Source organism: Oryctolagus cuniculus, chromosome 5, assembly GCF_964237555.1.
Source record: "Oryctolagus cuniculus chromosome 5, mOryCun1.1, whole genome shotgun sequence".
In the NCBI taxonomy this organism is placed as follows: domain Eukaryota; kingdom Metazoa; phylum Chordata; class Mammalia; order Lagomorpha; family Leporidae; genus Oryctolagus; species Oryctolagus cuniculus.
In genome coordinates this window covers 137,730,885-137,745,755 of record NC_091436.1, presented here as the reverse complement: position 1 = coordinate 137,745,755, position 14,871 = coordinate 137,730,885, and the positions used below count along the sequence as shown (strand labels likewise).

The window sequence follows — 14,871 nt, the reverse complement described above, 5'->3', positions numbered from 1 at the left end:
AAATCAATCCAAACATCTACAGCCAACTCATATTTGATCAAGGGTCCAAAACCAATCCCTGGAGTAAGGACAGTCTATTCAATATGTGGGGAGCAATCCGGACTAGATTAAGTTACTCGAATTAGGACTTATTCTATGCATCTGCTCTCCCACAATATGGCGCTGGGAGAGAAGTAAACAGCTTCCGCACAGCTGCCTCCAGTTCAACCAATTAACTGTAGGACTTGCTCCTGATTGGAGAGCAGCGTACTCGGCGTGTGGGCAGCCGAGTTGGGATTGGCGGAGAAGGACTATAAAGGAGGAGAGAGACGGCATGCACCAGGAACATCTATGGGGAACATCTAGCTGAAGGAACACCTGTGCAGCCCCCCAGAAAGCCGGCCGGCGGTGTGCCGCTCCCCTGCGGAAGTGGGGAATGTGGCCAGGGGGAACTGCCCTTCCACGGAGGTGGAAGGGATAGTAGCCAACCCGGGAAGAACCAGCAGCAAACCCGGGGAGGGCCGAGCAGACGAAAAGAACAGCGCAGGGTCCTGTGTCGTTCCCCCACGAAGACGGGGAGCGACATAATGGTGCCGTGACTCGGATAGGAAACCTAGCTCGGATAGGAAACCTAGGACGGATAGCAAACTTAGGAGGGAAGAAACGGGAAGAAACGGGAAGAATTGGGAAAATATCGGAGAGAGAGACTAGCAAACAGCCTAGGGAAAAGCCGGACGAAAAAGGAGCCGGAGGAAGCTGTTGAAAGCCTAGGCATAGACTCAGATACGGACTACGGGGGGAAGCTGGGAGAAATCTCTAAGGTCGAAAGCGAAAGTGAAAGTTAGAACAAACAGACTCGGACGCGGACTGTGGGGAGAGGCCAGGAGAAATGAGGGAGGAGTATTGTTGGAGGAAAGCTTGGGGAAACATACCGGGTAGAGAAAAGTGTTAGGGAAATTGAAGCCGCGGGGGGCAGGCCAAGGCGGAAACGAAAGCCACTTTGGGGTTCTCAGGTTAGCCCGGGAATAGGGGGCGAAAAGTTGAAACCAGAAGCTGAGACGTAAGCCAGATTGGGATCCGTCTGATTAGTCCGGGGAGCAAAGGACTGGAAGCCAAATCGTGGGGCGGAGACGTACGCTGGGTTGAATTCGCCAGGCTAGCCCGGGGAACTTGGATTGAATGCTAGTGGTGGAGACGCAAGCTACGCTGTGTTACTCGCGGAAGCCGCCGCGTGCAGAGAGAGCACGGGGCGTGAGTAGATAGGGAACGGGGCTGGCGTAGGCCGTGGTGCAGACGCGAAGGGCGTGGAGACCGCGGAGCGCGCGAAGCCAAGTCGCGCAAAGCCGGGAAGCCGCGCAGATGAGGCGCGGGCTGAAGCGGCTCAGAGCCGGCGAGGCGCGGAGAAGCAGCCTCGGGGCGGAGCCCGCTGGCGGGGCGAGGCGCCGGGAAGCTGCGCGGAGCCGTGAAGCTGCCGGCAGGGCGAGGCGCCGGGAAGCCGCGGGGATAAGAGAAAACAGAAGTTTAGAAATGGAATGAGAGCGGGAAGCTGCGGGGATAAGAGAAACAGAAGTTTGGAAGTGAAGTAAAAGAGAAATGGGAATGCTGGAAGATAGAAGTGAAATGGGAGAGGTAGGAATGCCCGGAGATAGAGAAACAGAGAAAAATAAGGCCTCCCCTCAACATGCCAATTAGGAGGCTTGGATTCGGTCTGCCCCATTAGTGAGGCGATGAGCACCTGGGCGGCTAGCCGCAGGTCACCGAAGACAGGCACGAATTAACATCAGTAAAGCTTCCCCACAATACCGCAATTAGGAGGCTTGGATTCGGTCTGCCTGATTTAAGGCGGTAAGCGCCAGCAAAGCTCGGACCAGAGTATGAGCTGCAGGTCACCGAAGATAGGCACGAACCAACACTAATAAGTCTCCCCCACAATAAGGCAATGAGAAGGCTTGGATTCGGTTTGCCAGATAGGGCTTGTAAGCCCCCTGCAGGCTCGACCAGAGCATGCGCTGCAGGGCACCGAACACAGGCACCTATCAGCGCCTAAAAACCTCCTCACAATGGCGAAGAGAGGACCCGGATTCGGTTTTCCTGATTGATAGGACTTGTAAGAGCCTGTGGCAACTCTAGCAAGTAGAGCAGAGTGTGTACCGCGGGACACCGAAGACAGGCGTGTATCAACGCTAAAAAATAAAAAGAAAGGGGGATCTGTGGGGAGCAATCCGGACTAGACTAAGTTACTCGAATTAGGACTTATTCTATGCATCTGCTCTCCCACAATATGGCGCTGGGAGAGAAGTAAACAGCTTCCGCACAGCTGCCTCCAGTTCAACCAATTAACTGTAGGACTTGCTCCTGATTGGAGAGCAGCGTACTCGGCGTGTGGGCAGCCGAGTTGGGATTGGCGGAGAAGGACTATAAAGGAGGAGAGAGACGGCATGCACCAGGAACATCTATGGGGAACATCTAGCTGAAGGAACACCTGTGCAGCCCCCCAGAAAGCCGGCCGGCGGTGTGCCGCTCCCCTGCGGAAGTGGGGAATGTGGCCAGGGGGAACTGCCCTTCCACGGAGGTGGAAGGGATAGTAGCCAACCCGGGAAGAACCAGCAGCAAACCCGGGGAGGGCCGAGCAGACGAAAGAACAGCGCAGGGTCCTGTGTTGCTCCTCCACGAAGAGGGGGAGCGACACAATAAATGGTGCTGGGAAAATTGGATTTCCACGTGCAGAATCATGAAGCAAGACCCCTACCTTTCATCTTACACAAAAATCCACTCAACATGGATTAAAGACTTAAATCTATGACCTGACAACATCAAATTATTAGAGAGCATTGGAAAAACCCTGCAAGATATAGGTACCGGCAATGACTTCTTGGAAAACACCCCAGAAGCACAGGCAGTCAAAGCCAAAATTAACGTTTGGGATTGCATCAAATTGAGAAGTTTCTGTACTGCAAAAGAAACAGTCAGGAAAGTGAAGAGACAACCGACAGAATGGGAAAATATATTTGCAAACTATGCAACTGATAAAGGGTTGATAACCAGAATCTACAAAGAAATCAAGAAAATCCACAAGATCAAATTTTCATCATAGAGATCTTTGATATCCTTGGTTAAATTTAGCCCAAGGTACTTGATTGTTTTTTGGCTATTGTGAATGGGATTGATCTTAGAAGTTTTTCCTTCTTTGTATCCTGCTACTTTACCAAACTCTTCTATGAGTTCCAATAGTCTCTTAGAGGAATTTTTTGGATCCCCTACATATAGGATCATGTCATCTCAAATAGGGATAGTTTGACTTCCTCCTTTCCTCTTTTTATCCCTTCAATTTCTTTTTCTTGCCTGATGGCTCTGTCTAAAACTTCTAGGACTATATTGAATAGCAATGGTGAGAGTGGGCATCCTTGTCTAGTGCCAGTGGAAATGCCTCCAACTTTTCCCCATTCAATATAATGTTGGCCATGGGTTTATCATAAATTGCCTTAATTGTGTTGAGGATTGTTCCTTCTAACCCCAATTTGCTTAGAGTTTTCATCATGAAAGGGTGTTGTATTTTGTCAAATGCTTTCTCTGTATCTATTAAGATAATCATATGATTTTTGTTGCTCAATTTGTGATGTATCACATCGATTGATTTTTGAATATTGAACCACCCCTGCATACCAGGGATAAATCCCACTTGGTCTGGGTGAATGAACTTTCTGATGTGTAGTTAGATTCGGTTTGCCAAGATTTTGTTGATAGTTTTGTATCTATGTTCATCAGGGAGATAGGTCTATAATTTTCTTTCTCTATTGCATCTTTTCCAGGCTTAGGAATTAAGGTGATATCAGCTCATAGAAAGAATTTGGGAGGATTCCCTCCCTTCCAATTGTTTTGAATAATTTGAGAAGAACTGGGGTTAGTTTTTCTTTAAATGTCTGGTAGAATTCAGTGGTGAAGCCATCCGGTCCTGGGCTCTTTGTTTTGGTAGAGCATTTATTACTGATTCAATTTGTTTCATGGTTATGGGTGTATTTATGTTTTCTATATCTTCATGGCTCAGTTTAGGAAGGTTGTATATTTCCAGGAATCTACCAATTTTTTCAGGATCCCCAATTTGTTGGCATACATCTCTTTGTAGTGGTATCTGATGATTCTTTTTATTTCTGTTGGGTCTGTTGTTAAATTTCCATTACCATCTTTAATTTTATAGATTTGGGTCTTCTCTCTCCTTTTTTTGGTTAGTTGGGCCAATGGTGAGTCAATTTTGTTTATTTTTTCAAAGAAGCAGCTCTTGGTTTTGCTGATGTTTTGAATTTTTTTTTTTTTTGGTTTCAATTCTGTTTATTTTTTCTCTAATCTTTAGTATTTTTTTTTTCTTCTGCTGGGTTTGGGTTTGGTTTGCTGCTGTTTTTCCAAATCATTGAGGTACATGTACAGGTCATTTGTTTGGTTCTTTTCCAGTTTCTTGATGTAGGCATCAATTTCCATAAACTTTCCGCTTAGCACTGCTTTTGCTGTATTCCACAAGTTTTGATAAGTTGTATTGTCATTTTCATTTGTTTCTAGAAATTTTTTGATTTCACTTTTGATTTCTTCTATGAACCACTATTCATTCAGAATCATGTTGTTCATTCTCCATGTGTTTGCATATGATGCAAAGATTCTTGAGTTGTTGATTTTGAGTTTCATTGCGTTATGATCTGAGAAGATGCATGGTATAATTTTAATTTTTTTTGAATTTGCTGAGGCTCCCTTTATAGCCTAACATATGGTCAATCCTAAAGTATGTTCCATGTACTGGGGATAAATTCGTGAACTCTGGCTGTGGGGTTGAAGGCTCTGAAGATATCTACTAGGTTTATTTGGTCTATAGCATCAATTAACTCTGTTGTTTCCTTGTCGGCTTTCTGTCTGGTTGATCTGTCCATTGGTGAAAGTAGGGTGTTGAAGTCCAATGTTACTATTGAATTTGAGTCTATATCGCCCTTTAATTCCTTTAGTAATTATAAAGTAAGTAACCAGGCGCCCTGTAATTAGGTGCATATACATTTATAATAGTAATGTGTTCATGTCGGATTGATCCTTTAATCATTATATAATGTCCTTCTTTGTCTCTTTTAATAGTTTTTGTGTTAAGGTCTATTTTGTCTGATATTAGGATGGCCACACTATCTCTGTTTTGTTTCTGTTAGCTTGGAATATCTTTTTCCATCCTTTCACTTTTAGTCTGCATGCATATTTGCTGATAAGGTGTGTTTCCTGAAAGCAGCAAATAGATGGAATTTCTTTTTTAATCCAATCAGCTAGTCTGTGTCTCTTTGTTGTAGAGTTGAGGCCATTTACATTCAGTATGACTATTGTTAAATACTGTATTTTTTCAGTCAGGTTTCTTTAAAAGAGCTGTTCATGTATTTTGAGATTTGTTTGTAGTTTAGTTGGGTTATTTTCTACTTTAGTCTTTTTTTGTAGTGAAGTTCGTGTTTCTGTATTTCTGTTGCAGCACGTCTTTGAGCCAGTGTTGTTGAGCTGGACGCAAGGATACAATTTCTTTCAGTTTCTGTCGTGGAAGATCTTTATTTCCCCTTAATTCATAAATGACAGCTTTGCAGGGTACAGTATTCTAGGTTGGCAGTGTTTATCTTTTAAAACTTGGAATATATCATGCCATTGTCTCCTTGCCTGTGGTGTTTGTGGTGAGAAGTCTGGGGTGAGTCTGATTGAATTATCTCTGGATGTGATTTGCCGTTTCTCTCTGGCATATTTTAGGATTTGTTCTTTGTGTTTCACTGAGCTGAATGTTGCCACAATGTGTTGCAGTGAATTTCTCTTCTGGTCTATTTTGTTGGGGTTCCTGCGTATTTGTTGAATTTGGTTGTTTCTTTCAATTTGCCTATGTTGGAAGTTTTCTGATATTATTTCATTGAAAATGCTTTCCAATCTATTCTCTCTTTCCACACCTTCAGGGACTCCTGTTATCGGGACATTACAATGCTTGATTGAATCTTATAGGTCTCCAACTGTATTTTTTGATTTTCTAATTTCTTCTTCCTGTGTTTGAACTGATTGTATTATTTTTGGAATTTTGTCTTCAAGTTCTGATATTCACTCTTCTATTTCATCTGTTCGATTTCTGAGGGATTCCACAGTGTTTTTTATATGGTCAATTGAGTTTTTCATTTCCAGTATTTCATTCTGGCTTCTCTTTAGGATCTCTAATCCTTGGGCATGCTTTTCATTCAAATCTTGAATCTGTTTCTCATTACTTCTAAGTAATCTGTTTATTAATTTTCTGAATTCCTTTTCGGGCATGATTTCAAATTCAAAGTCTATTATGGACGGTTTAGCCTGCTCCATTGGTGAGTTCATAGGTTCTTCTGTATTCTTATTCAGGATTTTTCCTTTGTTCTTCAGATTTTTATTTGGTTTAATTTTCAGGTTGATTTCCTTCTGCTATGGGTCTGTACCAATAGCCAGCATAAGCAGGCAGCTCCTCCTTCTAGTGTTTGTTGATTTCTGGTAACTTGAGTAGGCTGGTACCGGGGCTTTGAGGTACCAAGCTCCGCCCCCTGGGGCTGGTCTCCCTGTTCCTTTGTTTTCCCTAAAGTGCCTGGGCCTCCTTTATTCAGCTCCCTGTAACAGTGTCCCCTGCACGAAGAGTGGGGATTCGCTCCAAACTGCTGTGGTCCTTGTTCCCTGGATGGTGTGGTCCCCACCACGAAGTTCACATGTTTGGGAGGCAAAAGCAGAGTCTGCTTTCTTTCACACACGAATGTAAGCAAACAAGATGGCTGCTCTCTGCCTGCTGCAGCTCTGGTTGTGGTGGGTGGGGAGAGACACTGAGGGATCGTGGCATGTTCAGTCTCTCAGTTCATCCCCCTGGATCGCACCCTCTTCCTGCAGGTGCTATTCACTATGTTTTGATTTCCTTCCCCACTCAACCATGCGTGTGTCTCACCTGCCCATCCCAGGGTAGGTCAGAGGTGGCAGCAGCAGTGGCGGCAGCAGTGGCATTAGAGGCAGCAGCAGTCATCCTCCCACTGGTTCTTTGTTCCGTTCTCTTTCTGAAGTTCTGCGCACCTTTACCTGGGCATGCATTCTCTGGCGTGCTCCCATGTCACTCTGCGCCAACCTTTCATGGTTCTGTCACCTGACTGTCCCCTCTATTCATCAATTTCTCTCTGCATGACTCAGCACACCTTGCTGCTATACTGCCATCTTCAGCCCCTCTCCCATTGTGTCTCAGTGAGTATCTTGAGGCATGTGCTGGGTGTAGCTAGGGAGCTCTGTTCAGTGCTCCAGTGTGAGGGGAGTGTCCAAAGTGACACTGAAGTTGGGCATGGTAAATATCTTCTTCTTCTTCTTTTTTTCAATCAGAGGGGAGCATTAATCTGCTCTGTTGGTGTAGTCTCATGCTCACTTCCTCTCTTCCAAGGAGACCAATACTTGGTCACCAGCCCCAGTGGGTATTTGTTCAAAACTGCCACAAGAACCACACAAAGGAGCCATGCAGTCCTAGGTGTGAGCATAGATCCTACAGCAATGACCCTCACTAGGAATTCTGGGTGCCCTGAGCATGTGGAGCTGAGCACAGTGACTACTCAAGGGCCCAGTCACACCCTGTGCCCTCATACGCAGACACAGCGTTTTCACAGTCCTAACACACAAGGCTCTCATAGTCAGGAGCACCCAGCCCCCTGTCAATTCTCCCAACCAGACTCAGGCATCTCATCTCCTATCAGCTGATTGCTTGGTGTGCGGACACAAACTGTTGCAGCTGTTATGTATGTCCCAGGCACTTTGCATAATTTTCTGTGGGATTTTTCTTTTCTCAAACTTGTATCTTCATTACTCTTAAGAGTTCATAACATCACTCATGCTACAAGTCCAAGTCACCTGCTTCCTTTTTGTGACTCCCATATCCACTCTCCCAGCTAAGTCCTGTCCATTCTACCTCAACAGTCTTCCCATCCCTCCTCTTAACCTAGGCAATTTCAGTAGGCTCTCAGCTTCACTTAACCTCTTCTTACTCCATACTACTTTATATATACAATACTAGATTCATCTTATGGAAACATAAGCTCTGACCATGTATCCCACATGTGTTCTATCTCCCCTACTAGACTGTAAGCTCCTTATGGGCAGGATCTATGTCTGTCATCTTTGTATCACCCATAGCATCTTACCAATAAACATTTTTGAATGAAAAAAAATTGCTTAGTAAATATATTAAATATTGCCATTTCTAGTGCTTGCTCTGGATTAAATATTGAGTCATTGTTAGCATCCATTACTTCAGAAATGGAAAACTCTACAGAATGAATTTTAAAACTTTTCTTGCAGTCAATCTGGAGGGTAATGTGGAAATATAAATATGAAAATATAGGTTCTCAATCTTTTGGGCACTTAGTAAAATCAAAAATTAAGAAAAATCTCCATATACGAACAGCTGAGAAATAAAGAACTTACTTGTTGTTCTCTGTGAAATCACTAAAATATAAGGAAAAAACAAATCCATTGAATTTTCTCAAACAGAAAACACATGATAATATCTAATATATTTAACTGGTATATGTGAGAGGAAGATATGAGTAGGCAAAAGAAGGAAGCATCCCATACAATATTATAGAATAGTTGCAGTGCAAACTTAGAATGAAGATTAAGCAGCGATGGAGTGATGAAGTCAAAAGTAGGATTTCCTTAAATGACCTCTTTTCTTCTTGGACCTAAGCAACTTTTGGAATAATCTTAAAAATCTTATAGATCAATAGATATTTCTGGCTCCTTTGAATAGCATTACAATCTTGGAGGGAACACCCACAGTCTCTTTCCATTTAAACATAATTATGCACTCTCTTGCTCACTTGCTCTCAAAAATTCCGCCTATCACTATTATTTAATAACATTCCTTAAAAAGATTTATTTATTTATTTTAAATACATACAAAGAGAAACACACACACACACACACACACACAAACAGTGAAATCTTCCAGCTGCTGTTCACTCTCCAAATGGCTGAATTGGCTGCAATGGGCAGGGCTAGACCTTGCAGATCAGGAGTCTGGAACTCTATCCAGATTTCCCCTGTGGGTGACATGGGCCCAAGTAGTTGGAAAACCTTCTGCTTTCCCAGTCACATGAGCAAGGAGCTGGAGCAAAATAGGCAGGTGGGACTTGAGCCAGTGTTCATATGAGATGCTGGTGCTGTGAATCAGCTTAGCCTACAGTGCCACCACTCTGCCCTCTAATATTCTTGAGTTTTGATTTCTTTCAATCTATGTTTTCTTTTTTAAAAAATTATTGTTTTTTTTTCACTTTTATTGAAAGGCAAATACACACATACACATGTACGTGCATGTGCGTGTACACACACACACACACACACACACACACACACTGTGGCAGGCAGAACCCAGGAGTCTGGAACTCAATCCTGGTCTTCTGTGGGGAGCAATCCGGACTGGACTAGGTTACTGGAATTAAGACTTATTCTATGCATCTGCTCTCCCACAATATGGCGCTGGGAGAGAAGAAAACAGCTTCTACCCAGCTGCCTCCAGTTCAGTCAATAAACTGTAGGACTTGCTCCTGATTGGTGGAGAGCAGCGTACTCGGCGTGTGGGCAGCTGAGTTGGGATTGGCAGAGGAGGACTATAAAGGAGGAGAGAGACGGCATGCACCAGGAACATCTAAGGGGAACATCTAAGGGGAACACCTGTGCAGCCCCCGAAGAGAGCCGGCCGGCCGTGTGCCGCTCCCCTGCGGAAGTGGGGAATGTGGCCAGGGGGAACTGCCCTTCCACGGAGGTGGAAGGGATAGTAGCCAACCCGGGAAGAACCAGCAGCGAACCCGGGGAGGGCCGAGCAGACAAAAGAACAGCGCAGGGTCCTGTGTCGTTCCTCCACGAAGAGGGGGAGCGACAGTCTTCCACATGGATAGAAGGGACCCACATTTTTGAACCATTATCGGTTGCTTTCCAGGGTGCGCATTAGCATATAGGTAGATTGGAAGCAGAGGGGCTAGGATTTGAACCCAGACACTCTGATATGGGATGTGAACACCCTAAGTATTGTCTTAAACACTGTGTCAAACACTTGCCCCATTAATCAGTATTTTTTTTAATTATCTGTAACATAAAGGAGGGTGGATAATAAGGAAGCAACAGAAGAAAAAGAAACTCAAATGTAACAAAAGTTCAGTAAAGGGGACCAAAAAGAACCAAAGCAGAGAAATAAATGAGTACTTACTCAGGGGTGCTAAAGGCATACCTAAACAAACATAAACATAAAACAACAAATTAGGCCTTGGCAGAGATTTGTTGGAAAGGAATAAGTTTCCTCCTAAGAAGGCCTATTTGTGTAATGTAGAGGCTTACTAGTAACACCAGTTGTGCGTTCAAATTATGGTTCTATGACTATGTATTCTTGGCTATGTGTTTCATCTCAGTTTCATATTCCTTACTAAAGGGATTAATAGGTTTTCTTTAGGATCAAATGAGATAATGTAATTAAAGCACATAGGAGGTACAAATTAAAATTGAAGAAATTAAGTGAATGGAAGCTTCCCTTACAGGAAAGGCTAGATGTGCAAGGGCATAGGAAACTGGAAGCCATGAATCTCAGGTTTCTGCACATAGAGTTAGAAATGACAGGACAGAGGTCCCCAGGCCTTGTAGAAAATGGCAACAACAGAAAACAGTAGACAGACAAATTCAACTTACCATGGGGCGCTGGAGATGGACCCGCTGAAAAACAGATGTATCTTAGCAACCTTTTTTTCTCCCACAGCTTTTTCCCCTTCTATTTAGAGAATTCTCTCTTTGTAAGGTCATTAACAGTAGGAAAAACTTTCCCTATTGGTATTTATTTACTTTTAGTGTCAATCAGTAGAGTGTGAATTTTCCAAAGAATCATTAATAACAACTTGGAATTTTGGTAATGGAAGGTAAGTTGGTAAAGTAATATGCTTTTCAAGCTCAGCATCCCAGCTCTGCCAGAGGAAAAAGATATTCCAGGCAAATGAAATTAAAGTAAAACAGAAAAAGGTATCTCCTTTTCCTTTCTTTTTTGTTCAATTTTAACTCCCCCATTCTTTTTTATATAAGTGAGTGAAGTTTGATTTTTCCATAACATTAACAGTAAGCTGAGACAATAATGGGTAATATAAAAGCAAGACATTGAGAAAATAGCAATATCAAGCTTCTAAAACCTCTGTATTGTGAGGAAAATTTTCTTTAGGTATCTCGGAACTCAAATGTGAAAAAATAGCACCAAATTGAAAATGGTTATAAAAAACTCCTTATCCTCTCCTTTCTCTGTTACCAATTTTTATTTTCTATATGTTTTTAGTTAATTTCTTTTTGATAGCTTTATGACTATATATTTTTTCTCTGCTCTTCATATTTCTGTAAATCCATAGTTATGACTTTCAGTATATCATTAATATCCCAGAAAAGTTTTGGTAATAATGAGATAGCAAGAAGTCAAGTTGTACTTTAAGCCCTTTGTATCTCAATCTGGCCAGATAAAGACTTTTGGACATGTAGAGACCAAATGAGTCCTGTGCAAGAGAATTAAATGAGCACAGATTTATTGATTAAATGAGGAGATAATTTTACAGCACAACAAGGAGATTTCCTATTACCCCCTTGTTTCTTATCCTACTCATTTTTATACTAATCATAAAATCTCCTGGTAATATGAGGATACACCAAAAAGTTTTGTGGAAAGTGGAATTAAAACATAAGCTCATTTTAGTACAAAAATTGTGATACATGCATAGTTTTTCCATGAACTTTCCCCATTAACTCTTTAAAGATACTTTGTATAATTGCTTGAAATATTTTTCTGATTAAAGGCATTTGAAATTTCTAGAAAACTGGTAGAATTCTGGATAATGAAAAAGCAAAAAGGCTCGAAAAATAGGCATTTCAAGTTCATGTGTTAAAACGCTGGTAACAGTATACATTGCTAGACTTTGGCAAATTCACAGCAGAGAAGCAAGTAAACAACTGACTGATTTCCTGTGTATGTGACAGCTGGAGAACAAAAAATGTAATCTTCATAATTCTCTTATTTTTTTCTACATAGAAAGTCCCTGAATGACAGTCTTTAGAGCTATGGAGAAACTTGGTTTTCCTATGATCTTTAACTTTTATGTGAGTCAGTGATTGTCCAAGAAACTTATTAACGACCTAGTGGATTTCTGGGTAATGGAAAAATAAGGGGTGAAGGAAATTGGACGTTTAAGCTAGTTTATCCTAACAAGGGTGGATACATTTTCGATTAAGATCTTTAACTGCTGCCAGAGACAAAGGATTTCCATAATGAAGGTGACGCTCAAACTTACAAGTGGATCCTGCAGCTGAAAAACAAACAGAAAAATTAGTATGGAGAGGCTGGTGAAAGAGGACATAATTTTTCTTTTATTCTGAGAGTCTCAGAAATGCCCATGGAATGACCATTCTCCTCAATGAAAGAGCACAGAAAACTTGCCATTATACCTAGGGCCATCTATCTCCTGCTCAGTCTGAGAGGCTGCAGGAAAGGGAGATGACTGTCTTTTCTTTTTTTTTTTTTTTCAGTAACTGCTAAAACTGCCTGAAATCCTGCGTGGGATTGGAAATGTCTTTAATTTTAAATTCTTTAAATAAAGGTGCTGCTTTAACCTTTATTCTTCTATTGCTGTTATCATGTGCAGGCTTTCAGTTACTGATAAAACATTATCCCTCCCTTGTTGACAGATGACTATACACTTCGGATAGCTTCCTTTGATTACCATATTTTTTTGATCAGTGTGGTTTGTATTTTCAATTCATTCATTTCTGTAGGGGGCGAGACAGCAACTAGATAGTGGGTTAAGATAAAGAGATGGAGGAACATGTGTTTTTATACCCACAAGAGGGATGCAAGTGAAGGGAAAGGATCCTTGTAGGAAGCCAAAGGCAGCTATCAAATGAGAACAGGCATGGAACTTACTGTTCATTTCTGAAGGTTCAGCTGGTGAAAAATGAAAGGGAAGAAAAGGGAAAAATCAGCATGTTTAGAATAAGAGAAAAATCAGTTTTCCCAAGAGAGGCCTTATTTTTTAAATGTAATTAAAATGTAAGTTTATTTCAGTGCAAAAAATTTTTGAAATCCATGTAAAATTATCTTCATAATATATATTTCCCCTGTACTTTTTGAAGATCTCTGCATGTTGCCCTGCCTTTTCTTTACTTCAGTTCCCAAAGGGCAGAAAAATAACCCTGCAATTTAACCGAAGACTTTTTAACATGGAAGGAAACAGTTCAGCTTTTTCTTTTTTTATAGAAAACTTTTATTTAATAAATATAAATTTCAAAAGTACAACTTTTGGATTGTAGCATTTCTTCCCCCTATAACCACCCCCCTACCCAGAAACCATCCCATCTACTCCTTCTCCCATCCCATTCTTCATTAAGATTCATTTTAATTATCTATATACAGAAGATCTCTATACTGAGTAAAGATTTCAACAGTTTGCACCCACAAAGACACCAAGTATAAAGTACTGTTTGAAGACTAGTTTTACTGTTAATTCTCATAGTAAAACACATTAAGAACATAGATCCTATAAGAGGAGCAAGTGCACAGTGACTCCTCTTGATTTAACAATTGACACTCTTATTCATGACATCAGTAATCACCTGAGGCTCTTGTCATGAACTGCCAAGGCTATGGAAACCTCTTGAGTTCACTAACTCTGATCTTATTTAGACAAGGCCATAATCAAAGTGGAAGTTATCTCCTCCCTTCAGAGAAAGGAACCTCCTTCTTTGATGGTCCCTTCTTTCCACTAGGAAATCACTAAAAGAGATCTTTCATGCAGGTCATTTTTTGCCACAGTGTCTTGGCTTTCCATGCCTGAAATGCTCTCATGGGCTTTTTATCCAGATTTGAATGTTTTAAGGGCTGATTCTGAGGCCAGAGTGTTGTTTAGGGCATTGTTCATTCTATGAGTCTGCTGTGTGGCATGCTTCCCATGTTGGATCATTCTCTCCTTTTTAATTCTATCAATTATTATTAGCAGACACTTGGTCTTATTTATGTGATCCCTCTGACAATCTCTCTTCATGATCAGCTATGAACTTGAACTGATTACTTTAACTAGTAAGATAGCATTCGTACCTGCCGACTTAATGGGATTTGGAGTCCCATGGCAAGTTTTGAGCTTTACCCTTATGGGTAAGTCCGAGGGAGTGTATGCCGAACTATAGATCTCCTCCCTCTCCAAGAGAGGCCTTTTAAGAGTAACTTCAGAGAGGAATCAGGGAGTTCTAAATCCTGCATATTAGCTTAGTTTTCAGTCAGTGTCTGGCTTCAAGTTGCCCACCTTTGTGTTATGTGGTTTTAGGCTTGGTGCTGATCAGTGGCAAGAGAGTGGCTATAAAATGATAAAATAAGGCTTCATTCGTCATTTCCATACCACTTCCAGAGTCATAATATCTTAAACTTGTACTTCTAAATACTTTCATCTTTTTCATTTTATTTAATCTCTCTTTCCTACCTAATCTTTTAATTGATCTGAAAAGTTTTCTTCTCAATCCTTTTTGGGAGCCACTAGTTCTTGTTATAGTTATTTTAATATTAGTCAGTGCATTTTGAACTTTATCCAAGTCACTTGTAATTTAGGAATAAACTAGAAAGGAAAACAAGTATTAATAATTTTAATTTATACATTATTATTTTTAAAGTGTTTACACATGGGGAGAGAGAGTCAAGTGGGGAGAATGTAAGAGCAACGATTTTATATACTCATATAAGTTTTCTAGCATGTGGGCTACTAGGGAACTCTGTGTCAGGTAGTTGCATCCTTTGCTCCAGTGAGATCCGCTGACACAGGCTGGCTTGTATTTTCTCTCTACAGGAATTGTGAGAACTTCCAAGGC

General features: G+C 41.5%; 1 protein-coding gene across 37 annotated transcripts in view; it reads right to left on the bottom strand.

The window, feature by feature from the left end:
• Positions 1-14,871, bottom strand: part of LOC100350450 (testis-expressed basic protein 1) — a 114,559-nt gene that overhangs the window by 53,451 nt on the left and 46,237 nt on the right. For 26 of the 37 annotated variants that reach the window (XM_070074763.1, XM_070074774.1, XM_070074791.1 and 23 more), the window contains 5 exons: positions 12,941-12,961; positions 12,312-12,326; positions 10,684-10,707; positions 10,211-10,231; positions 8,431-8,451 (listed from right to left, as the gene is read on the bottom strand). In XM_070074763.1, coding sequence (XP_069930864.1) covers positions 8,431-8,451; positions 10,211-10,231; positions 10,684-10,707; positions 12,312-12,326; positions 12,941-12,961 — 102 coding nt within the window. The remainder of the gene's footprint in view (positions 1-8,430; positions 8,452-10,210; positions 10,232-10,683; positions 10,708-12,311; positions 12,327-12,940; positions 12,962-14,871) is intronic. The other 11 variants (XM_070074761.1, XM_070074771.1, XM_070074772.1 and 8 more) reach the window with 2 other exon arrangements.